This window comes from Lipophrys pholis, assembly GCF_963383615.2.
Source record: "Lipophrys pholis genome assembly, chromosome: 2".
NCBI lineage: Eukaryota > Metazoa > Chordata > Actinopteri > Blenniiformes > Blenniidae > Lipophrys > Lipophrys pholis.
In genome coordinates, this window is record NC_137636.1 from 10,221,019 (window position 1) to 10,246,845 (window position 25,827).

The 25,827-nt window shown below is 41.4% G+C and overlaps 2 protein-coding genes across 2 annotated transcripts in view; one reads left to right on the forward strand and one right to left on the reverse strand.

Annotated features, from left to right (window-relative positions):
* rasa3 (RAS p21 protein activator 3) overlaps nucleotides 1–1,917 on the reverse strand; it is a 40,621-nt gene extending 38,704 nt beyond the window's left edge. The window contains exon 1 of the mRNA XM_080490111.1: nucleotides 1,639–1,917. Coding sequence (XP_080346237.1) covers nucleotides 1,639–1,693 — 55 coding nt within the window. The 5' untranslated portion in view covers nucleotides 1,694–1,917. The remainder of the gene's footprint in view (nucleotides 1–1,638) is intronic.
* An 8,118-nt stretch (nucleotides 1,918–10,035) lies between these two features.
* On the forward strand, nucleotides 10,036–24,448 carry tpp2 (tripeptidyl peptidase 2). Its single transcript, XM_080489213.1, has 28 exons — nucleotides 10,036–10,308; nucleotides 11,861–11,989; nucleotides 12,146–12,241; nucleotides 13,529–13,633; nucleotides 13,754–13,878; nucleotides 13,985–14,148; nucleotides 15,149–15,303; nucleotides 15,410–15,486; nucleotides 15,579–15,706; nucleotides 16,170–16,418; nucleotides 17,099–17,214; nucleotides 17,333–17,504; nucleotides 17,590–17,747; nucleotides 17,832–17,908; nucleotides 17,992–18,098; nucleotides 18,802–18,956; nucleotides 19,140–19,256; nucleotides 19,338–19,438; nucleotides 19,524–19,620; nucleotides 19,716–19,853; nucleotides 20,110–20,354; nucleotides 20,740–20,818; nucleotides 22,368–22,519; nucleotides 22,603–22,699; nucleotides 22,789–22,919; nucleotides 23,027–23,294; nucleotides 23,907–24,026; nucleotides 24,130–24,448. Exons 1-28 carry the CDS (start codon nucleotides 10,138–10,140, stop codon nucleotides 24,217–24,219), a joined length of 3,819 nt encoding a protein of 1,272 aa, XP_080345339.1. The 5' UTR covers nucleotides 10,036–10,137; the 3' UTR covers nucleotides 24,220–24,448.
* Nucleotides 24,449–25,827: the final 1,379 nt, after the last annotated feature.

Consider the following 25,827-nt stretch of genomic DNA (forward strand, 5'->3'; position numbering starts at 1 on the left):
CTTTTGTGATTTAAATATTACAACTCTCCCTGGAGTCTGGGCCATGTTATCTCGCAGCTGCTGGACTATTTGATAAAGTCAACACGGGGTGGTTTTCTCTCCGGCTGTTTTCCAGTGACTCTGCGGCCAATTTGTTTACGGCACGTAAGTAGCTTAAAAATACGGCCTAACTTTGTGTGTCTGCCCAGCAGAGTGGAGGGCGACGGTTTGCTCTCCAGTGCTGGCTGGCACCGCCGCGCAGCCCCACAGATGTGTGTTTGTTGTCATTTTTTTGTTTTCTCTCATTCGGCTTGTCCCTTCTGTCGCCTGTTTGGAGTCAAAACAATCTGGACAGCCCAGCCGGGATGAACTGGGTGCCAGATGTCAGCAAAAAGGAGAGGAAACAGTTCCCATGTTGACCCAAGATAACGGCTAGAAATTATTGTCTGCTCGCAATAGTTTTGTATTAAACAGGCGAAAACCGTGAACGTGTTGTCAAACAGGGCAGGCAGCAGCATTTCACACTGTTTCTCCTTACAAAACACTACTCTCATTACGCCTAAACAAGTATTTTTAAAACTAAAAATACAACTTCTCAACTTGCAGGATTTGATGATTTTATTGAAGGAGCACATAGAATATTCTACACACGAGCCAAGAAATATATTTTAATACTTCATTGGGCTCTGAGAAAACCACAACTGTTCACTGCACATCAAATTAATTATTAATCAAGATAAGAGTCTGGAGATTAAATAGTAATGAAACTATAAACACTGGCATGATTGTCTGTTTAACTTGAAAGTGACATTTCCGCCTGTTCCATGGTAATAAACAACATTCCCAGCCATTATTTACTGTCATTCACGCAACAGTCACTGTGTGATTACAACAGTTTCACAATGTTGAGATGACTGACTTAATGGTTTTATTGTACAGGTACTGCCCCCCCCCCCCCCCCCCCCCTCCACTAAAGCCTTGACTTGTAATCTGCCCTCAGACTCCTCGTGGATCCATTCACAAAGATATGCATGCACCACATGCCTCCTGCAAACTAGGAGTTCCCACTGGAGACCAGCTAGATATCTAAATATAGAAATCTGGGCGAACAATCAATAGCGAGACAGTCATGCATCAAGCTTTAAGGGGGGTGGGTGGAGGGGGTTAGAGAGGGGGGGGGGGGGGGGGGGGGGGTCGAAAGAGAAGATGCGCTAACATGAACGTCTGGCTGCAGTAGAGGTGTTATCAAGGCTTGTTTGATCAGAAATGTACATAATAAAACACACACACATCTGGATATTTGACGCCTTTCAGTCGCACAGCCTGCTCAGGTCGCTTCAAGTCTTCATGGACACACATGATCTGTATCCAAATACCAGCTGCCAAATTCCCACAATCTCCCCACAAGGCTTCTCCATTTTTCTTTTTTTTCTTTTCCTCTCCCGTTTCTTACATTTTCAGTTTTACAGTTTGCGGTTTGGATCTTCAGAGTGGAAGCGTGTGATTTGAATTACAATAGCAGGCAGAACAAGACAGATCTGGGTCCCCCTGGTCTCCTCCAGCCCCCAATGCCTGTCTGATGAACAGTCATCCATTCAGGCGCACACACTGGGGGTAGGGATTTTTTTGTTTTGTTTTGTTTTTTTTCTCTCCTCTTACCTATTTTTATTTTAACGCTCTGGAAAACCCGGAGACCTTCCTCTTCTACCGCCATGCTTCCACCGGGGCTCTTTCCCTTCTGACGACCAGATGAAGACAGTCCTCCACGGCGGTGTGTTTTGGCCTCTCCAGCGCGCGGATATTCCAGGGGGCTTTGCACATCTATGCGCTCCGGACGGCGCTCATACTCCGGCCCGAGCACTGCTGCTGCTTAGCTGCTTCACATCAAGCGGATTCAGCTTCAGTCGGTCCTCCTCCTCCTCCTCCTCCTGCAGCAGCAGCAGCAGCAGCAGCAGCACCGCCAGAGGAGGCGTGGCCCCGAACTGCACCGCCCACTCCTGGTATGAAGGCCGATCAGTGCCCGGCAGCGGCGCTGTGAGCTACTACCGATAATAGTGTCTCACCAGGGAAAATAATATTCATTTGGATTGAAGATACAAAAAACCTTAAATGTAAAGACGCATTTGTGCTCAGCAGATACACATGAATAGACACACATGCTTTAATATGTGTAAACTTATAGGCACCGTGTGCATATTTTTATTATATTGTATTTTTATCTGCTTTTTTAGTTTCTGCTATGTGTACTTCTTTCTCTTTACTCTCCTGTTGTACCACTGCAAATTTCTCCACATGTGAGATAAATAAAGGATATCTTATCTTATCTTATCTTATCTTATCTTATCGTATCTTATAAACATCACCATGGGTGGCGATCCCACTAAAAAGGATGCAGGGATAGATAGCCAATCGAAAATAATAATAATAATAATAATAATAATAATTATAATAATAATAATAATAATAATAATAATAATAATAATAATAATAATAATAATAATAATAATAATAATAATAAATCAGTTGAACATATTTTCAATGAATTCTTGAAAAAAAAACCTGTCACATTGACCAAGATTTAAACCCCAACATTCTGCCACTGGGCTACAGTTGCTCCATCGATGGCTGGTAATCTTACAAGGGCTTTGTCACCACGTCACTTAGTGCTTTTGATGAAACTTTATGCCAGAATTGAGTGTTCCCTTCATTGAAAGAAAACAATATGAAGTGAGAAAAGAGAGAGAGAGAGGCGCAGCAGCTACTTTCCGAATACATATTGGCGATTAAACACTGTGTTGAGTTAATAAACCACAGTGTGTGGGTGAACCAAGCCCAGTCACAACAGAGTGGCACCTTCATCTCATGTTGGTCTTCAGCCCGCTTACTCATCCTTCAACCAGCATTTGTCAAACGTCAGCCATTGTGGTTGTGTTGGTCACTCTGGCACAAAGGGCACGTTCAGACTGATCCCACAAGTCTTCAATGGTGGTGAGATCAGGATTGCTGGCAGACTGTCCCATCCTCTCCGCTCCCAAATTTGGGACACTGGACTCGCCGCCGGTCACAAGTTGCTCTCTCTAAATTGGCCATCGGAGTGATTCTGTGTTTGTGACTGTGTATCTCTCTGTATTTGCCCTGTAATGGACTGCGACGTCTCCAGGGTGTTTACTGCTTTTGCATATAATCAGCAAGGATCAGCTAAAGCCCCTTGAAAGCCTGATATTGGATAAAATGATAATGACGAATGGATGGATATCTAAAAGTATTGACCTAAGAAACAAAAACAGTTGCTAGAAATGTCCATCAAATATGGGACTAATTCTTTACCTTGGGTGCATTGGAGATCCTGTACTTTAGTTCTTATTATTTCTACTTTTAACAGCATTATAAACACGTGTTGGTGTTTAGGCATTCGTGATGAATGTATATTTTTGCAGGCTCTGTTAATGTGAAAGAAAAACAAGTGAGCCCTTTCTTCCTCTTTCCATTGCCCCGTGGCATTAGTCTCCCCTCATACACTTATTCCAGCTTTATAAGAATGGGTGAACTGAACAGTCAAAAGCTCACTCAATGAATGATTAAATAATTGAAATCACTGCTGCAGGCAAAGCTCAGTCATAATGTTCCAGCACATTATTGTTTGTTGTGATCCATCTCCTTTGAGTTTTGTGAATGTATCATCTGTTAGTATACGTATTCCTCAGTATAGCAAGTGTATACTGTACAATTAAGTAAACAGTGGAGTTTATGAATTTATTTATGTTTTGTTTGAATATCTTTTTACCTTTCCAAGTTTCTCTGTAGTAACAAAAAGGACACAGAAAATAAGATAAAAATAACAAATGTCCTCAACAGCTTAATCCTCAACCTGCTACACCTGTCTTTGTCAGTAACTCATCATTTATTTGTCTTTCTTATCCTAAAATAAACAAAATCAGCTTATCATGACATTTAGTTATCTTAATGTCCTTTGCTGCAATCATTACATGTGCTTTAATTCAAACTGTTCTATTCAGGAAGAAGAGCCAAGTGTGAAAAATGTCCATTGAACGGAGAGGAGTTATCCTCCGTCTCGGTCTGATTAAAAGTCACACAGGTATAGCAGTAGCTCCAAATGACAGCAAATAATCTGACCAGGTTAATATTAAGAGCTGGACAAATGTCCTTAAAGAGAGTCACAACATGACAGCAATAGCCTGGGAAGAGTAAGTGATCCCTGTTGTCCTGTCGACTCTGATCTTGTGCCAAATTTAACAGATGGGAGACTGCAAGGTGCTGGCCTGCGGAGCAGGAGTGCTGTCTGCACAGGATTTAAAAGCCATTCAGGTGCAAGACGCATCATCAGGCCACACTCTAGCCTATTGGGCCACGCCTCTGAGATCACGATGACCACGTTCCTCAAAATAGCCCCAGTCTGGTCTGGAACCTCTACAAACCCTGCAGCAGCCCAGCCCAGCTGAGATGTGGGGCTGAAGAACAGTTGGTCACAGTGTCTTTAGTTTGCTGCTGCAGTATTCTTACCATGACCAGCGCAGTGGGATTAGCTGGGACTCCTTTAGAATAGCTGTAAATCTAATTAGACTATATGCTTTAGTGCCCCTGTTTGTGAGTTCGACCCCTGCCAAGAAGGGGAGTTAAACATATGGATCTTTGCTTAACAGGAACATCAATGCCATGTATTCTTTTCACTTTTCTGTCGTTACCTTTACAAGGGAACCGAGATTGAAAGTTGCAAGCTCAACTGTAAATGTCAAACCCATAAAATTCTTTCTAAGTTGGCAGACTATAGGAAAAAGCTGTGATAATAATAATAGGACCCCTGGAGCTATTTTTCCGCAGTTTCAAGTAAGTAAAGGACTGAAGTGTAGGCAGAACATACAAGCTCAAATCAGACAGGCTCCCAAGACTGGACTCCAACCAGAGAACCTTCGATAATTATTGTAAATAGAATTAACGCTTATGGTGTGATACAATCTCAAACACACTAAACTACCCAAAAATGCCTAAAGTGGTTTAACAAAAAAACAAAAACAAAAAACAGACTGGGCTGCAAAATGAAAATTATGTTTATAACAGTTTTTGTCATTTGAAAAATATATCAAAATTGGCTACTCTGTCTAAGGAGCAGATGTACTTTTAATTTCATATGGATATTTCTTCATAGTTTATACATTATTAGCTAACTTTACAACGATTTATTTTGCCTAACACCATTCAAAGTGCACATTGTGTGTAGATGAGTGAACATCAGAGACACATTTAACAACAGTTTGTGTGTTTCACCATCTCCACCAGAGTTGTGGGACCATTTTCATAGATAGCAACCCTGGCATTCCTGTAAACATCTTCTTAAAATCAATTTTTCAATAAACGAAAATGCTGAAAGCCTTGCAAATGTTGGTAAAATATAGCTCCTTTACGGTGGCCACATCCTGTCAGCTGCTTGCTTGTGCAGCTTGTAGCAAAAGGGGCGAGCAGTGACTTGGGCTGTAACTTGATTTATAGCTGATTTAGCAGAATAATTGAAAAAAAAAAAACATTTCTGCTGAATAATAATAAAGCCCCATAATGCAAGACTGCAATACAACATTTGTTACATTGCAACAAAAGAACAATGCATGCATAGGCACAGTCAGAAAGAAGAAAATACCGTTTTCTGCAGCTGCATTACACGGGATAATGACGCTTTAAAGAGGTTTATGACATGCATTCAGTTCAGTTTGGCTGAAAAGGCTACGCCCTGTGGTAAACCACAAGTGTACAAGTGTGGGTGTACATGAGTGTAACCGAAAGAGCGTGCGTGTGTGTGAGTGTGTGTGTGTGTGTGTGTGTGTGTGTGTGTGTCTATGGTGAAAAAACCCTCAGAAAAACAGACGTCTGTTATATTTCATGAAAACACAAAGGGATTAAATTGTACCATGTTGGTGTCACATCAAACATGCGGGAGGAGTGTGCATGTATCTGCTTGTGTATACGTGACAATGAGCCACAAACAGAAAGGGGAAGAGAAGGCAGATGCTGATTGTAAGAAGATTAGTGAAAGGATGCTCACTGTTGGTTTATTGAGCACAAACCAGCCACCAGAACGGGGTTTGAGGGTGTTGGCACACTTAAAATAACTGTACAAGTACATGGAACCCTCCCAGCTGTGGCTTGTTCTTTTTCTGTACAACAACCCAACTCTTTAACCTATGAGGCACATATGTGTACGGATATGACATACTGTATGTGAGAGATTCTGAATATTGAGTCGAACAGATGGCGATTGACATGTGCAAAGTTAATCCCGGTATTATGGACAAGACAAATAAAAGCTCTGTGAATGGAGCATAAATCAAAGCAGAATGTAGTATGGTAGGTGAGGCAAAGACCAATAAAACTTCACTGTCTCTCATACAAACGTACACGTAACATACCCTGCTCACATGCCTTCAACTTTTACTATTGAACAGATTTCTTTGTGTTTGTTATGATCTCCATACTGTATCAATGTCGCATCTTGCAACAGAGAAACTGTTCCGTATGATTGGCTAAGAGTGAGGTTATAGAAAGTGACTAACAAGCAGCACACACAGGAATATTTACAGCCCGTACAGTTGAATTAAAAATCCAGACACAAGCATTTATTCTGATTATAAATAAACAAATCTGTGTCATGGGATTATGGGGAAAAACCACAGTCAGAAGTGATCTGTAGTTTAGATAAACACAGTCGGGGAACAAACAATGAGCAGTTGATAAGGTGTGTGTTCTGAGCAGAGCCGGCCTGAGACAGAGGTCAACCAAGCAATAGCATACGCCAAAAGATCAAGTCACAAATTACAGATCATTGCTTTGATAAATCTGGCTGAAAGATTTCAACTTTTTCTCAAAACATCCATGTCTGCACATGCATGCTTTATCGTTCAGATGGCTCAGAGGGTTCTCACAGGCAAAAGAGTCATGAAGTGTACGCTACCGTTTACAAGAATGACTATTTGCATGAAGATTTCACACTCTTGTCGTTTTTGTTTTGTTTCTTTTTGGTTGACAGGAGATATGATTTTGAACAAAACCATCAACTTGAATTGGACCTGCATCACTGCAGAGCTATGACTGACTTCAGTATAGACTCAACTGTTGGTATTATAGCACCACCAAGTGTGCACTTATGCAGCGAACCTGAGAGTATAGGAGAAATGTTACAGACCCTGTACTTCTACTGACACCTGCTGATAGAACTCTGTTCCACTTTAATTTGTTGGATGTATGCAGAGAAAAGGACAATGCAACCCAATCCAGAAATGTTGATCCAGTATCTTTTCCCCTGTTTTAAAGCTGGATAGTTAGCCACATTCCAGATATCCTGATGTGCCATTTAGTGTATGGCCCAGACGACAAGCCGGAAGGTTTTTGTCTAACAACAAAGCTAAAAGTGAACATCTGCTCTTCCTCTTGGTGCTTGATACACCACTTAATCCAATTCAAGGTTGCAGACGGGGGCTGGAGCCGACCCCAGCTGAGTGAAGGCAGAGTACACCCTGAACCGATAAGCAATCCATCAGAGTGTAAGCACACAAAGAACTCATATCCACATCGACATGTCATTTTAAAATCTCAGCCTCAAACACATGTATTTAGGCTGTGGGAAGAAACCAGATTCTGCATGGAACAAACACATAATTGCCACCAATCACAGAATTGAACTGGGGATTAACTCACTGTGCGGAAAGTGCTAACCACTATATCACCAAACAGCCAGGTATTATCTACGAGAGTGTGAAACAGCCAATATGTCATGGTTATAATTCTATGATGAATAGAAAATATGAACATTTGGATCACAGAAACATGTTTTGATGACTTAAAGTTACTAATTCATTAGAAATATTGACAATTGCTGCCAAAAAGGCCTTGACTAGGATTTAGTTTAAGAGCGACCCCCACATTCGCACAGATCATATTGTGTAACCATGTGTCTTTGTTTTACTTTACCTCCACCTCACCCACAGATGACTTTAAATCGGCCAACATGGGGAAAAGGCATCAGGCAGAGAGACTCGTCATTTGTGCTGCATGCAGCTGGATTGACAGAATTTTGTAAATGATGAAGGGACAACATGAGTGTACTCTTCCCAATGTATTACATTTGAAGTCATGGCGTCGGATAACTTTTTTTTATTTTTCAGAGCCTCATCTTGAACTTTATAGACTCTGTCGGCTCTTTTATTTTCCCCATTGTAGACTGGATCAACTCTTGTTCAAAAACCATAACATGATTGTCCACTGGTCACTGCCAGGACGTATAATAGCTACTGTTAAAAAAAATAACAACAAGGGATTATGGGTGCATGCACACTGATGCCTCCTCAGAAAAGTCACAGAAGTTCAGATTTAATCTGATCTTATTAATGATGCACAAGACTGTGGGTACACCATCAGTTTTGGCTAATATCCATTTCAATAGAATACAATTGTACTAGTGTTACCGACAGTGGAACATTCTGTGGGATGTTATCAGATGTGTCTATCAGCAAATGTGACGTTATCTCTAATAGTCTTTTATCAGGCTAAATATTTTGGGTTAGTTCTGGACAGCTGTTTCAAATCTGCACTGCTTGTAGAAACACTTTCTCACCCTGGAATAGATTATTTCAAAGCATTTGGACATCTTTGTAAATCCCTCCCCTGTTTTAGGGAAGCCCCTGACCTTCTCTCTTTAGTCCTCAGAGAGCTCCGTAGACACGCCTAACTTCAACAACTTGCTTGTTCTCAAGCTTTTTATAAAACTTTGATGCTGACACACACACACACACACACACACACACACACACACACACACACACACACACACACACACACACACACACACACACACACACACACACACACACACACACACTGGTTTATTGTGGTTTTTACAGTCAACTATTAGAAGTAACATTAATCCTTTATTTGATAAATAACCATATTTTGTACTTTCACATTTTTTTTTCACATTTCTTTCATTTGTGGTAGTGGCGGCCTAGAAGTTTGCAGGTTTGAATCCTGCTATGGACAGGTCACCACTGTGGGTCCCTGGACATGACCCCTGACCCCAGAGCTCCCCGGGGCCCACATCATGGAAGCCCACTGCTCCGAGTATATGATTTCCCCAAGGGGATCAATAAAGTAAGCTTTCTTTCTTTCGAAAACAGCAGCAACAACGGCAAGTTAATAACAATCAATGAAGGCATGATTAAATAGTTGTGCCACATTTTGAGAAGGTAAAGCTTTGATAGGAGTTTTCAGACGTGATGGAATTGATGATAAATTATGGCACTCAAGCTTTAAGCTTCTCAAAATCACTTGAATATAGATGTATTTCACCCTTTGTTTTGACAAAGTAATTCTTTTTTTTTTTAATGGAAAAATGTTGAAATATTTTATCACATGCATATTAAAAAAAAAATTGTAAATAGCAATAACTTACTTTACATTAATATCTCAATAACTTCACAAATATCCAGCACAAAATGCTGTGCAAAATGAAAAGAAAATGTCATGCAGAGCATCAAAGTTATCAAAACAAAATATGAAGCAAAATATTAGACTGATTTCAAAACGTCTGTGCAAAGTGTGACATTTTATCTGTGTGATTTCTGAGATAAGTGTCATTTTGGTAAGCTTTACACACTTTTCATTTAGATGGCTTAAAATAACAGTTGTAGCATCAAAAGGAATTTTTTATTATGAAACTCAAGGGTTACAATTCCCTATCTCAAATGTATTCCAATAAGCTCCCAACACAGGATTAAAGGTATTTTTGGATTAGGTCTGCCTAATATATTATTATGATTGAATGAATTGTTTTGGCTGTGATCAAAACAAAAATACAAAGTAAAAGATTTAGGCTGATTTCAAAACATCTGTGCAAAGTAAGAAGGCAGACTGTGTACTGTGTTTTTCTTTTCATTCACTTTTACCATTGTTGAATAAAAAAAAAAATGAATGGACGCTATTTTATTTTCTCAAATCCTTTGCACAGTACTGTAAGCTTGGAAGTGTGTGTGTGTGTGTGTGTAGAAGTGTAGAGGTGCAGGCACTGGCCCTTTAACCAGCTCTCCTCCTCGTCCGTCTCTCTCCCACCGTGTTGCTTTTCTTCCCCATTTCGCTGCTTTGTTTTCATTGTCGCTCTTTATGATCATGGCTGCTCACTCTACCGAGGAACCGTTCCCTTTCCACGGGCTGCTCCCCAAGAAGGAAACCGGCGCCGCCTCTTACCTCACCCGGTTCCCCGAATATGACGGCAGAGGGGTGCTCATCGCCATCCTGGACACCGGCGTGGACCCCGGGGCCCCCGGCATGCAGGTAAAATCCAGCCGGCTGCCTCGTGATAGCGGCGAGCCGGGGCTAAAGGCCCGAGCCGTCCGAACACACAGTGACACAACGGCTGCGGCGAGCCAGCATGCTAACGGCCACCGAAACACACAATAGCTGTGACAATCAGGCATAAAGCGTCAATGACAACTAGATCAGCGTAAAGTATTTAATAACAGATGAGATCCTATGCTGTTAAATTATCTCCCCAATGTCGGCGCGTGTGCAGTTAACCAACTTGACGTTAGCGAGTCAGTCAGCTCGCGTGCTAACGTGATAGCTTGGGAGCTAATAGGTGAATTTCTTAGTGTTTTCCTTCTGTCTGTGTTTACACGTGATTTCGTCTTGTTTAGTTTGAGGACAGATATTGCGTCCTTTTGTGGTTGACAATGGCGAACTGTAAACGCATGTATTTACATTATATATCAGTTTGTGGAGGCGGAAACTGCGCGTTTACTGCTAAGTCACACTGGAGTAAACTTCAGTTAGAGAGCAACACAAAACTATAGTGGCTTGCTTAAACCGCCACACTTTACATTCACATGTGTTATGTGGCGATGCTTGTTGGCTCCATGCTAATTTAAGCCCCGACATTTATTTTTATACCCGCCACCCTTGCATTAGTCATGCAGTAAAGGGCAGATTCTGAATCCGACTCCTTCATTGTGAGTAAACAAAATCATGGAGGACGGAACTCTGCTGATACCAAACACTCTCTTCACTCTGCAGGCTGGTTTTTGGTTTGTACGTCACTATTGATTGAACCTGGCCGGTTATGGTTAATACAATTAGAAATACAGTGCCTTAGGATGCATAATATTATCAGGCGTCATCCTCATGTATGAAAAAATACCCAACATTGATCCATTTTCACATTAGCAGCATTGGTGGAGTGAATATCCCTTCAAAAATAAAGAAACTTTTGATGAAGCAGGCAGATTGGGATCGGAGAAGCTAAATCACTGAAAACACAAACAATAAATTTAAACTGGGCCCATCTACTGCTGCATATTATGAGGTTGCATTTGAAATATACCTGCAGGAAGATGCACAGTAAAGAGGAAGCCCAAACCTTAGGACAGTGTAGCCATAAAGTTAATGTTATGCAGTTGAGTTATTTGAATACACAGCCCTTTTGGTACATATGCAAAGGGTTGATTCAGGTCGCCTCGTGTATTTAAAGTCTTTGACACGTCTGGATATTGTGACTTGTAGAAAAGGATGCAATGTGTAATGACGAATACCACAAATCTTTAGAACTGCTGTTAAGAGTAGTGTTGATTTTATTCATTCTACTCAAAAAGGTTTTTGTCTGCATCTTCATTTGTAATGTGAATACCGTCGGGCTGGTATATGCAAATAATAGATCAAATACTCATTCAAGTTCATTGAAATGAGTTCTGTTTATTGTACTGGAATTGAAAAGAAAATAAGACACTCATGACAATTGTGAAATGTAGGGTCATATTTAGTCTAGTATTGCAATGTAATAAAATGTTTACCAAATCATTAATGATCATGTCCTTGATTCCCGTCTCGTCAGGTCACCACCGAGGGGAAGCCAAAGATCGTCGACATCATTGACACGACAGGCAGCGGTGACGTGAACATGACCACAGTGGCCGAGCCTAAAGATGGGACAATCGCTGGCCTCTCTGGTAGAACGCTTAAGGTCAGCAGACAGCTTTTTGTTACTCAGATTAATATGAGGTGAATGATGAAAAGCTCTCACATAGGGAATAACCCATAACAGGTATTGTCCTACATCTGAAGTCATTTTATGCTAACGTATTCTCTGCCTCTCGCTGTGTCTTTTTATGTCTTCCAGATCCCTCCTTCCTGGGTCAATCCATCAGGGAAGTTTCGCATTGGAGTTAAAAATGGTTACGAGTTCTTCCCTAAGGCTCTAAAAGAAAGAATACAGGTAGGGGTGTGTGACGCGGTTACTGTACGAGACTTTTTATAGATTTCAAACTACTTTTGCTGTGTGTTAATAGCTCAATGCTGTGCTGATACATGCATGGTGACAAATAAGGGCTCCTTCAGACAAATGTTTTTTACATTCTTTTAAGTTAATGAGCTGCTGCATTAGGGGATTCAAACATACAACCCATGTGTCAAAACCAGCCTGTCAGAGGACCCTGTAAAATGTACACTTTACGAAGAAAAACTTAAAAATCAGTTATTCAGTTGTTGCATTGTTTTGTGGAATTTTACACCACAGGACATTGTTTAAACTGCATAATATTGAGATTTTACTTTTTTTTTTTTTAAATGTCAACGTTTAATGGATTTCTAAAATCATTTTAAAATTAAATTTAATGCACATGTATTTCTTTGCACCAAAGCAAAGGTAAATCACTTGGAGCGATTATTGTTGTCATTTTACTGGTTCAGCCCACTTGAGATCGAACTGAGCTTCATGTGCTCCTTGACTTGAAATGAATTAACACTTCTGTGCTACACTGTGTGATGAGGATTTCATAAACCCAGGTAAAACAGTGAGTTTAAAATAATGATGCTGCTTTCCTCTGAATTGAAGCTGATGATCATAGCAGTGTATTAACTATGACAGATTACCAATGTCATCCTGTACGGCGCATCTTCAGAAAGTAAACTGAAATAGCATTTATGTACTCGGTATGCGAATAGGAGGGTGTGTACATGGCCCAGCCTTGTACTTTCTTGTGAATATGCAAACTGCTGTTTTTCTGTAGTGTTTCTGTTACTTTCTGATCATCATTTTCTGTTGTTGTTTTTTTATTGGTTGTTGTAATGTTGTCTGTGACAAGAGTGACAACAGCATTCCACAAACTATTTTCACTGTGTGACATAAGACTACAGATTTTAAGTCATGATTGTCTGAGACAGCCAAAGTATGTTGCAGCCTTAGCCCAAACATAGACGGGCAGTCCTCAAAGTTAAAAAGTTTGATGGTGTCTGATATGCCTTTTTTGTTCTTTGTATTTAATTTACTATACAAAAATATGAAATCAGAGCAATTGCAGTGATAACATGCTTGAGTGTAGTGGTATTTCACATCCTTGCCATAGTTTCTAAGCACTTTTAATAGTGCATCCATTAATTTCAGACTAATCAAACAAGCACTTGTGAAGAGTGACAGCATCAGATGGATGCAATGAGATGAAATATGCTGCCATCTTCAATGGTTTTAGGCATCCTTTGCCATTCTGTTTTGTTTGTGCTGCAGAAAGAGCGAAAGGAGAAAGTGTGGGACCCGCCCCACAGAGCTGCACTGGCAGAGGTCAGCCGTAAAACAGAAGAATTTGACCTTGCTCATCCAACACCCTCACAGGTGAACGCTCCAGCTCTAACTGGCCAGTGTCTTCATACAGTGTTTCTTCTCAGTTACGTTCTGTTTCCTAAAAAAAAAAACCTTCTGTTTTTTCCCACATGAATCCTTCCTCCTCTCCAGATGGAGAAGCTGCAGAAAGAAGAGCTTCAGAGTCAGTCAGAACTTCTGGCATCACTAGAAAAGAAGTACAGTGATCCTGGTCCTGTGTATGACTGTGTGCTTTGGCATGACGACACCGCATGGAAGTAAGCTAAACTTATACGATTGTTTCACCCTTCCTCCGCACAGTCTGCTTCTGTTTGCCAACACTATATTTATCATTCACTGCCTGTTGATGTTTGTTCTTTCCAGGGCTGTAGTCGACACTTCAGAGTGTGGAGAGCTGTCCCAGTGCACTGTGCTTGGCTCATACCGAGAGACACAACAGTATGCGACGTTAGGAAATGCTGAGATGCTGAACTACTCTGTGAACATTTATGACGAAGGGAACACACTCTGCATTGTCACTAGTGGAGGTGAGTGATTTCAAAGAAAGAAAGAATGTCATTTGTCTCTCTCTGGCAGTATTACCCATTACATCTCCATGCAGCTCTGGACGTGCACAGTATTGTACAAAAATCTTAGGCAAGTGTAATGAAATGTTGCTCACGCGTCTGATTGGCTCCAAATTCATCCTGAAGCAGAGGAAAGCAACCCCACACGTATAAAGAACTACTTCAGTATAAGTGGAAGTAATGTGTGAGTCACCCTGAGCCCCGACGTTTAACATGATCAAGGCCATTTGGGTTTCCATGACGAGACAGAAGTTTCTGATTCAGACTACATCTGTGCTTTATTCTCTTAAGATCTTTTTAACCTACCAAAACAATTTGCAAGTTCCTGCAAAAACTGTCTGCACGTGTGTTAAGAAGAAGTGATGCTGCTTGAAGGAGTGATCCCACCAAATACTGATTTCTCTCCTCCCAATTCATTCTGCACTTTGCAATTTAAAAAAAAAAAAAAAGAAAAATCTTCAAGACTGCTTTGTGAAAGCCTAAATCTTTACACAGTATGTCATGTGTGAAAACGATAATGGTGAATACATCAAATACATTAGAAAAAGTAAAGTTCTGCTTTTAGCCCAATCGTTGTAGAATCAGGAGCCCATTGGATCATTGGGGACACTTATTATATGGCTTTTAGAGAAAACTGATTTATTCTATGTGATGTACCCTAACAGCCTGGATATGTTCAAGTAGTCGCCTCTAGAAGCTAAACCAAAAGTAAATTGCTTGGTTACCAACATTAAATTATATTAGTTTGTAATTGTAATATATCTGTCCTTTAGCTGTAGATTCAGACTGTTCTTTTTTGTTTGTTTCAATATATTTTCTATTATGATTAGGTTCTTCAGCAAAAAACATTTTATGGGAGGGGTGTTGGGCAAAAATGGATTTCATGCAATAGAACCTGCTTAGTGTGTAGAAGTCTGCAGAGTATTTTTTTTTAGTCTGATCTCATTGTTCACTTTTAAAGGGGCTCATGGGACACATGTGGCGAGCATAGCAGCAGGTTACTTCCCAGAAGAACCAGAACGCAACGGTGTGGCCCCGGGTGCCCAGATTCTGGCCCTGAAGATCGGTGACACACGCCTCAGCACCATGGAAACAGGAACAGGACTCATCCGAGCGGTATTTGCCCTCACGGATATATAAGACGTAAACAAACTGGGACCATTATTGTGCAACGTTTTTCTTACAACTGATTATTCTTCTTCTCTTTATCTCTCACTAAAAGATGATTGAAGTCATCAACTACAAGTGTGATCTGGTTAACTACAGCTATGGTGAAGCCACCCACTGGCCCAATACTGGGTGAGTAAAATGAGGCAGTGGTTGAAAAAGCTGTCTTGGTTACTCCTTGTTCTGCATGGTTACTGAATATTGTCGCCGCTTGTGTCTTTCAGGAGGATCTGTGATGTGATCACAGAAGCCGTGCAGAAGCACAATGTCATTTTTGTTTCGAGTGCAGGAAATAACGGCCCCTGCCTCTCCACTGTTGGCTGCCCAGGAGGAACCACCAGCAGTGTCATAGGTACACACTTCAGTTGAACACATCTGTTTAGCCGTGCTCGGATGAACTGCGCAGAAATGTGGCTTTTGAACTTTATGCTATTTAAAATTTTAAACCTTTTAAAACGAACATCTATATTTAATTATCAGCTGTAGTCACACTTTATCTAAGATGGTTGTGTAGTTTAGTAGCTCACAACATACAGCGATGCAAGGTACAGATGGGGTTTTTTTTAATACATAAAATAAACCAATAAGTATTTACTACGACTAATTTGTAATGCATTAGCACCTTGCTGCACTTAGTACTGATGTGTTTTTGGGAGTTTCTAACATTGTCCACATCACACAAGGTTTACAGTTGACTGTGTTGTTTATATACAGCCACAAATAAAGGCCTTCTGATTTTTGAAGTGATATGATTATCGACTGTAAATGTAATTTTGAGATCCATCTGCCTAGTCTCATCTATCCTCTCTCCGCAGGAGTGGGAGCGTACGTGACGCCAGACATGATGGTAGCAGAGTATTCCCTGAGGGAGAAGCTGCCTCCTAACCAGTACACCTGGTCGTCCAGGGGCCCCAGCACCGACGGGGCTCTGGGGGTCAGTATCAGTGCCCCCGGCGGAGCCATTGCATCTGTCCCCAACTGGACCCTCCGCGGTACCCAGCTGATGAACGGCACATCAATGTCATCCCCCAATGCCTGTGGAGGCATCGCACTCGTCCTCTCAGGTGGGTCTGGGTGTCATGAAATTTCTCATGCAACAGTCTGTCTCAAAGAGAAAAACTTTGGGTTTTGTAGTACTTAGATAAATATCATGACATTTCATTCATTCATTCATTTCAAATGACTGCACAATTAATGCAATCAACTTTTATAATTGTGAAAGGTTCATAGGATACAAAAGATAAGGATACAAAATGAAGTAACACAATATTTGTCTTCCTTTATCGATCTAGATTTAGTGTATTTGCCACCAGGTTTTTTTATATGAGCATTATTTACACAATGCATTCATAAAATCAGACCCGTTGTCCATTTCTCTTAATGTGTAGCCACAGTAGCTGTTTAAAAAAAAAAAAAAAAAGATTTATTGTAGCTGTGTGCCTGTTTTCAAAGTTATTGTGAATTAAAAAAACAAACATAAAAAACCCACATGTTATGAATGCCTCCTCATTCTCTATTTTTGTTATCCAAAAACCTCTTGTGTGAAAAGACATTAAAATATCACAAATGTTCCGATAGATGTCACTTACGGGAATTACAATAGGCACTAATCACTTGTCGATAAATATCTTTAACCTGTAGACTTGCAGGTAAGTTTAGTTTCACCGCTGCTGTTCAGTAAAGGAATATGTGATGTGAAAGTGTGAATGTACATTTCAACTCATGAGATTTCTGTCGGATCAAGGGATGAAACAAAATGGGATTCAGCCCACTGTCCCTGCTGTGAGGAGGGCGCTGGAAAACGCAGCACTGAAGGTTGATGACATTGAGGTGTTTGCACAGGGCCACGGAATAATCCAGGTAAGTCGACTATACGACTGTCCATTTGCTCTCAGATTCACTCCTATATAGCCATTTAAAAATAGATAAAAGCTCTTGTGTTTATAATCTAGTAATGTGCTTCTTTTCCTTTTCTCAGGTGGACCGGGCATTAGACTACCTCACTCAGCACGCCTGTTTACCCACAAGCCAACTCGGCTTCTCAGTAACTGTGGGAACGCAGAGAGGCATCTACCTCAGGGATCCAACCCAGATTCTATCACCCTCAGATCACGGAGTGGGAATTGAACCCATCTTCCCAGAGAACACGGGTACGTCACATTACAGCATCCTCACTGCACTGTTGGCTTTTTTTTTCTTGGGTGTTTTTGAGCCTCACTTCTTCACCAATCACAGGAAACTCTGAGCGGATCTCCTTGCAGCTGCATTTGGCGCTCACGTGTGCCGCTCCCTGGGTCCAGTGCCCCTCCCATTTAGAGCTGATGAACCAGTGTCGTCATGTCAACGTCCGCATCGATCCTATGGGGCTGAGGGAAGGCGTGCACTACACGGAGGTGGGAATGAGGCAAAGAGTAGTCCCTAAACAGTGTGTGGATGTTATTTCCATGTGCATTAATGTGTTTGTGAATGTTTTTCAGGTGTGTGGGTACGATACAGCGGCGCCCACTTGTGGTCCGTTATTCCGAGTCCCAATCACAGTTATCATCCCGGCCAAGTAAGTGTTCATGTTACAATAACTCTTTAGTAGAAGTTTGTAAAGGTGCCGGTGTTGACACTTCTCCTCTTCTCTTCTGACAGAGTGACAGATAGCCGTAATCAGGAGATTTCTTTCACAGACGTCCACTTTAGGCCCGGCCAGATTAGACGCCACTTCATCACTGTTCCTCAGGGAGCCTCCTGGGCAGGTTAGTGTCACTCTGTATTACAGGACCGTCGACAGCTGAAACAATGTTTATATTTCCGTATTTGTTTAGCCAGTAACATCATAGTCAGTGTGTGTTCGTGTTCAATATGTACAGTTTGGGGAAAAAATTAAATGTAATGCAGATTTGCAAAACCTCTGTGTGTAGCCTCCAATTAAAATACAATAATTTACTTTTGCAGTTAAATCTTTAAATGCGTTTCCTTCCAAAAAAGAGCCATCATTTAGAAATTATTCTTGATAATTAAAAATAAATAAAAGTGAATAGGTAGTTTCCACAGGATATCTGATACAGAGTGGATTTCATTTAAAAAGGTTGCACGGTGGTGCAGTGGTTAGCGCACTAGTCTCACAGCGGGAAGATCGTGGGTTCAAATAGGCCCGGGGTCTTTCTGTTTGGATTTGCATGTTCTCTTCATAGGGATTCCAATAAAATCACACTGTGATCTTCTAATTTGTATCAGGTAGCGTTAGTTCTTTCTATGTTGATCTAATGAGTGAAGATGTAGGTCACCTTAAGCGGTGTGTTACTAAAACGGACTTATTGGTGGAAACCTTGAAAAACTGGAATGTTGTTTTTTTTTTTTTTTTTAATAGTATGGCTGTATATTATCAAAATGTCTTTACCTATTTCACAAGGTTTGTTTCTCTTAATCTTCAGTTTTTCTTCTCTTCCTTTTCTGCAGAGATCACGCTGACCTCCCACTCAGGCGATGTTTCGTCAAAGTTTGTTCTTCACGCGGTGCACTTGGTTAAACAGAGAGCCTACAGAGCGAATGAGTTCTACAAGTTCTCCTCACTGTTGGAAAGAGGCTCACTGACTGAGGCTTTCCCTGTTCTGGTACATATGTTTTGTTGATTTTACTTATCTGAAGACGAGTCATTAGTAAAATCTTGTCATTATTACTTCTGGGCTGATACCATCCACCACCATGTTGAATAGAAGGCACTAACTGATGCTGTGTGTGTTTAAAGTTGAGACAGTGGTGATTGAACTTTTTCGTGTTGTGTATATCCTCTCCAGTCTGGTAGAGTGGTGGAGTTCTGCATTGCTCGCTGGTGGGCTAGCCTGGGAGACGTCACGGTGGACTACAATATCTCATTTCACGGACTCCACACTTCTCCGTCCCCCCTGCACATAGTAAGAACAACACAAACTAGAAAAGGTGTTTGGACAGTTCCGTTCCTTTTCTGTCTTTGACTGATATTTGTTCTAAACCAGCACGCATCTGAAGGAGTGACGAGTTTCGACGTGTCCTCTCCTCTAAGATATGAGGAGGTATCCCCGACTGTAACTCTCAAGTCGTGGGTGCAGCCCTTGAGGTGAGTAGAGCACGCATACAAACTTTGGTCTTTGATAACAGTGTGGATTTTAGTTTGATTGTTGTTGTTGTTGTTGTTGTTGTAGGCCTTTAAATTCAAAGATAAAAGCCTTGGGAGTGCGAGATGTCTTACCTAATAACAGACAACTCTATGAGATTGTCCTCACCTACAGTTTTCATCAGGTACAGCCAAACACACATGAGAAATTTTTAAAAAAAAAAGCACGATTTTCAATGTTTGCATGTGTGTACAAAGCTGTTTTGCTCTGCGTCTCCAGCCCAAGAGTGGAGAGGTTACACCAAGCTGCCCGACACTTTGTGAACTGCTCTACGAATCGGAGTTCGACAGTCAGCTCTGGATGCTGTTCGATCAAAACAAGAGACTGCTGGGCTCAGGCGATGCCTATCCACACCAGGTATACAGATGTCTTTTCCTTTCTACATGTTCATACACATCTGTCTTTTGTAGCTGCTCTCAGAAGGTGGAGTTGTAAATGCAGAAGCAGAGAAAGCGTCTGGTGTGAATCTTATTGGCTAACACAGTGGATGGCCACAGACTTAAATGTTGTAAATGCAGGAACACACCTATAAAATGTCATACTCGCCATCAAGGTGTGCAGAAAGCCAGATAACAAAACGCTTTTTTCCTTTGGTTTTGTTTTTCTTCTCCAGTATTCTCTGAAGCTGGAAAAGGGCGACTACACTGTACGCCTGCAGGTCCGCCACGAGCAGTCCAGCGAGCTGGAGCGCCTTAAGGACCTGCCGTTTGTGGTTTCCCACCGTCTGTCCACCACCCTCAATCTGGACGTGTACGAGACGCACCGCGCTGCCCTCATGGCCAAAAAGAAGGCGAACTCTATCACCTTGTGTCCGGGTGCCACGCATCCTTTCTACATCACAACTCTGCCAGACGACAAGTGAGTCAATCTGTCTGGAATAGTTTTTACAAAAGAATAGTAGAACATTTTTTCTCTGAATTTCAGAAAATATGAAATTTCAATTCATTTTTAATTTGTTGATCTATTCAGGTTCTCAATGATCTACAGGAGATTACATTACATTACATAAATTACATTTACTTTGAGATAGAATATAATAGAAAGTTTGCTTGCTGATGAAATGTAAAACAGTTTGATTATGTGTGTAAAAAGGAATTTAGCTGAAAATCTTTGTTTATCAAACGAAAAAACTTGTTGATGTTTTAAATGTTGTATAGTTCTATCTTGATGTCTAAGACTGTGTGACGTTTGTCCTTATTTTCTATGTTGCTTTTTCTTTCCCTGCACTGTCCCACTATGTCAGGATCCCTAAGGGGACAAGTCCAGGATGCTATCTGTCAGGCTCTCTGAGTGTGCCCAAGAGCGAGTATGGCAAGAAAGCTGTGAGTGGCTCTTGTTCTCTGTTAATCTCTTTATCAGTGCCTCATCGGGACCCAACGTCATACTGGGTCGCACTTGTGCCAAATCAGGGACTTTTAGCTTATACGCATGCAGAACAACTCAAATGACACGTTCAAATGGGGAAATTTAAAATGAAATCGCAGAGGACGTGATGCCAGGTGCACTCGCTTCCTTGCTTTTGCCTTTTCATTAAACGTCCCTGAAGTGTAACTCTTTTCTGGTTCCGATTGAAGCTGGACTGTGTCCTCCGTTAATGTATGACATCCTTTGTCTCTTACACCCATTTGCTTCTGTTCTTTTGTTTTAGTCCAGAGAACTACAGTCCCAACTTATTACACCATAAGTTAACGGACTGATATGCCAGAATATATTGGCTTGGCAAGATGCTGAAGCTGAAATCATAAACGTCCTTCGGGCCATATTGGCAATATTCTGTTTTTGGGAAAACAAACACTTTGCTTCAGTGTTCACGTTGGATGAATTGTGAGCTTCAAGACACTTTTAATTAGAGTAGAATTGAAAAAAAAAAAAAAAAGGTGAAATGCCTGTAAAGCTCAACAAATTATGTTTTTACACATTACAGTTGCACATGGTTTGTTTCCCTGGGTGCATTCTTCAAATCTTCTTGGGTTGAAAGTACTTGTTTTGACTTTAATATTGCATTTTATTATTCATACCTGAAGGTTTAAATACTTGCTGGGGGTTTTTTTTGGCTTCATTTTGCAGCAACAATACACAGGATTAGAATTAAAACCTGACATTTTCCAGGCAAAATGTTTGACGGGTTTCCCCGTCCTGTTTGAACACTGTGTCGGGTCAAAGAATTTTCAGTTTTTTTACTGAAAGTTTACAAAAAACTGACATTTAGATCAAAATTGTTGAGACTTGCTGCAAGGAGTAGAACTTGTCCCCTTGTCATTGAGGATTACACCACTGTTCACGACTGTGTTTTAATCGGTGACGTGCAGGTCATCAACCCTCTGACTCTCACTACGAGAATGAAATGAGAAAAGAGAGAAACCTTTTTGGTGTGTTTGTGTTGTCTCTTCCTTACTGTGTGTTATTCTGACCACCAGGCGCAGGCCTCTGCAAAACGCCAAGGAAAGTATAAAAAGGTACTGGATGAGCTAGAAACACTGACCAACAGAGCGTCCACTGCTCTCCTTCCTACTCGAAATGGATTCTTCATGAGCTTCAAATGGGATTCTTATTGAATCTACAATAATCATATCAAGCATGTTAATATTTCTGTTCTGAACAATGCAGCAGTCTACACTTATTAGGCATTAATTTTGATTAGTTACGAGTTTCTGGTGGTCGATACAATTAAACTTAAAGGTGTTTTCTTATTTGAATTAAAGAGAAATTTAATATTTTAAAAAAACTAAACAAGAAAGAAATGAAACAGGAGGACATGACATTGGTTGGAAAAGGGTCAAATTCAGGCTTCTGATCCACTGTAGTAAACAATGAATATGGATGACGTCACTTAATTTCTCTGTGTCTTTTTCTGTTTTCCTGTGCCTGCAGGACATCGTTCCAGTCATCTACCACCTTATCCCGGCTCCCAACAAGTCCAAGAATGGTGGGAAGGAGAAGGACAAGGAAGGCGACAAAGAGAAGGACGTGAAAGATGAGTTTGCAGAAGCCATGAGAGATTTGAAGATCCAGTGGATGACAAAGTGAGCACATTTCATCCGTTTGACTTGGTGCATTTTCGTTTTACATTCTCCTAACGGGACCATCTGTCGTCTCCACTGCTCAGGTTGGACACCAGCGCCATCTATGACGAACTGATGGAAAACTACGCAGAGTACCTTCCACTGCATGTGCAAAGACTGCATCAGCTGGATTCGGAAAAGGTAGGCATCATTTAAAAACTGCATTTCAGCCTTTAAAGTAAAACCCTTCCATCCTCACTCGGTCTTTTCTTGTTCCTGTTTGCGTTCAGGAGCGCGTGAAGCGTCTCAGCGATGTGGTGGCTGCTGCAGACATCGTCATCTCCCACATCGACCAAACAGCCCTGGCTGTTTACCTCACCATGAAGACCGACCCTCGGCCAGACGCCGCCTCGATCAAGACGTATGAACTGCTTACCTGGTCGCAGAAACACTTGTTCATGAAGGATTCGGTGTTTGAGTCAGACACAAACTCCCCGTCACGGTTACTTTCTGAACGTTGTGTTTCAGCGACATGGAGAAGCAGAAGTCGTCTCTGCTCGACGCTCTGTGCCGGAAAGGCTGCGCCCTGGCCGACCAGCTCCTGCTGCCCCCTGCGCCGCAGGACGGCGCCGCTGCCGTCGCCACTGCCGTCGCCACAGGCTCGGCCGCTGCAACAACTGAGGAGGCGGTGGAGCAGGCAGCCAGCAGTTCAGATGACGTCCAGCAGAGCGTGGCCAAAGCCCTGCTGGATACCTTCTGGGAGGTGCAGAAGTGGGCAGAGTTAACAGACTCCAAGGTGAGCAACATGTTTTCAAATGAGAAGGACAAAGATGATCTTTAAAGTGAGGGGAAAACGACTTTATATCCAGATTGTTATCCAATTATTTATTTGTTACTTGATTTAATAATTTTTTCAAAACCCTATATAATTGTGAGAGGTCCATATTAACCACCGATAACTGGGAATGTGACGTGCCTTGTTGTCTGGTCACATTTATTACGGTCGCTTAGTGGCCAGAGGGAAAAGCACCTTTATGTTTCTTTAATCAAGGCAGCAAGTGTGGATTTAATGATTTTTTTTTAAACATTATTGCATTGCTTTCAGTCCTGCAATATGCTGGCATATTGAGTCACACCCATTTACTGTGATATTTATTGTATCTCTAGAGTCTAGCCAATATGCAGGCCTATTTGTTTGTGGCTTTCCAGAGATTACTGCTTGGTTCAAATGTTTTGTAGTCTCTCACAATGACCACAGTTTCTTTCCTGTAATTTCTTCTCTTAAAATGTGAACTTCAAAAAAAAAAAAAAAAAGTTAATTGTGCTCTTTATTAGAACCACCTTTCAATTATTTAAACCGTAATCTAGAATATCTACCTTTATTTTTGGGTTGTGCCTCTGTATCCAGGTGCTGATGTTTTCATACAAACACGCTCTGGTGAACAAGATGTACGGCCGAGCCTTGAAATACGCCTCAAAGATTGTGGAGGAGAAACCCAGCAAAGACAACATGAAGAACTGCATCCAGGTGCGAAGACGACATAATATGAATTCTGCGTCACAACAGAAGAGAGAGAGAAAAAAAAAAAGTCAGCTCAGTCGCTAAAATGATTTTGCGTTTTGTTTTTCAGCTCATGCGTCACCTCCGGTGGACACACTGCGCTACCTTCAGTGAGAACTGGCTTCCTGTCATGTACCCCGCTGACTACACACCGTTTTAGACGCACACACACACACACACACACAACATGCATGCTTGGGCAGCATGGCCACACCTGGCGTCTTTGATATCTTGTCCCTCAGGGTCACGGGGTCTATGCATCTGACCAACCAGCCGCCTCCTGAGGACCTTTTTTTTCTTCTTTTTTTGTTTCTCTGTTTTCCCACATGTGTATGATATTGAACATCAAAATAAAAGACAACATAGAATCCAATTGGTTTTATGCACTCGACACCTTGTGAGGTGAAAGACTGATTTTCCAGGAGTCGTTCAGAAACGCTCCTGGGCCCAGCAGCCAAGTTTTTTCACTTCTGTACTTTTCTCTTTGTCATCTTCAAGGACTATTGCTGGTGCTTTTATTTTTATTTTTTTTTAAGAGTGCCATCTCGGGACACACGGTGGCTGCGAGACTACTGGTCGGTCTTTTTTTTTTTTCATGAAATCATGGCTGCAAGAAATGCTGGCATTGTCATTTTTGCCCTGAACAAGGTGAGAATTGAATCGGCAGCGATGGGGGAGGGGCCAGCGGAGTGTTGCCCCTCTTGTTGACAACTGATGGTCGCCCATGATTCTTTACAAGCATTTCTGCAGACCTGTCATTGAACTGTTAGTGATCAGGATTTGTTCATGCTAGACACACTGAAACCAAGTTTCCAATATTTAGATTTTTTTTTTTTTTTTTTTACACGACAGAAACTTTTTTTTTTTTCCTTTTGAGCGTCACAATCAATCACAATAACAGGCTCAGTCGTGTGACTAAAGTTCTCCCAACATAAACCTGGTTTAAAGGATTATACTTCCATGTTCATGTATCTCACTGATGTTCCGGTTGATTGTTGTCCTTTATTTTTAATTTTTTTAGTCATTTTTCTGATCTGGAGTTTTTCATATCCTTCATTTTTCAGCAGTCTGAACTCCATTGAACCTCATTTTCCTGTGTAAATACTGTAAAAACAAGGGCCAGTGTGGACTCCAGGGATGTATCCTAAGTCTGTAAAAACAAACTCATTTATTCACTTTAAAAACACAAAAGATTCCGGAAAGCTCAAAGCTGGTTATCCTCCTACAGAACTTAGGACTCGTTCAGACACGTTCACCCCGACGTCTGAATTAAAAGGGAGTTTTGGACATATTTACCACGTTGTTTTTATCTTTGAGATTCAGTCTTGCCGGGTGGAGGAAGTTTCAGTCCAGTTCTCGTCTGTCTCAGACCACAAAACAGTGTGGAGGTGCCTTTCTGTATGTACCTTACCTTTCTGGCGGGGTGGAGAGAAGGGTTTTGACGGCATGAAGCTGCAGAATTGCTCGCCATCATTTCACCCATCAGACCCTCGGCGGTCAAATGTGCTTTAAAGCTCATTTAGGCAGCATGACGTGTCTCCACACTGTACGCAGACCTTCAGTGACTTGTCAACTGCTCCCCTCACCCCCCCCCCCCATGCGACTACCTAAGCAGCACATCTAACGTTCAGTCCGTCACACCTTCAATAACACGACGATGCAGTTGTGAGCAGCAGGAAGAATTTCAGATCGGATTTCATAGTGAAATGTTCACACAGTATTAGATGTTTGTGCAGCATTGCACATGTACACAGTGTCATAAAATGAT

What these genes read in the sequence shown, in the direction of transcription:
- tpp2 (XM_080489213.1), top strand. Translation starts at nt 10,138, where the DNA reads ATGATCATGGCTGCTCACTCTACCGAGGAACCGTTCCCTTTCCACGGG. An exon ending in TCAGGGAGCCTCCTGGGCAG is followed by an intron (nt 18,099 to 18,801) that starts GTTAGTGTCACT and finishes CCTTTTCTGCAG; the next exon opens with AGATCACGCTGACCTCCCAC. An exon ending in TCGTGGGTGCAGCCCTTGAG is followed by an intron (nt 19,439 to 19,523) that starts GTGAGTAGAGCA and finishes TTGTTGTTGTAG; the next exon opens with GCCTTTAAATTCAAAGATAA.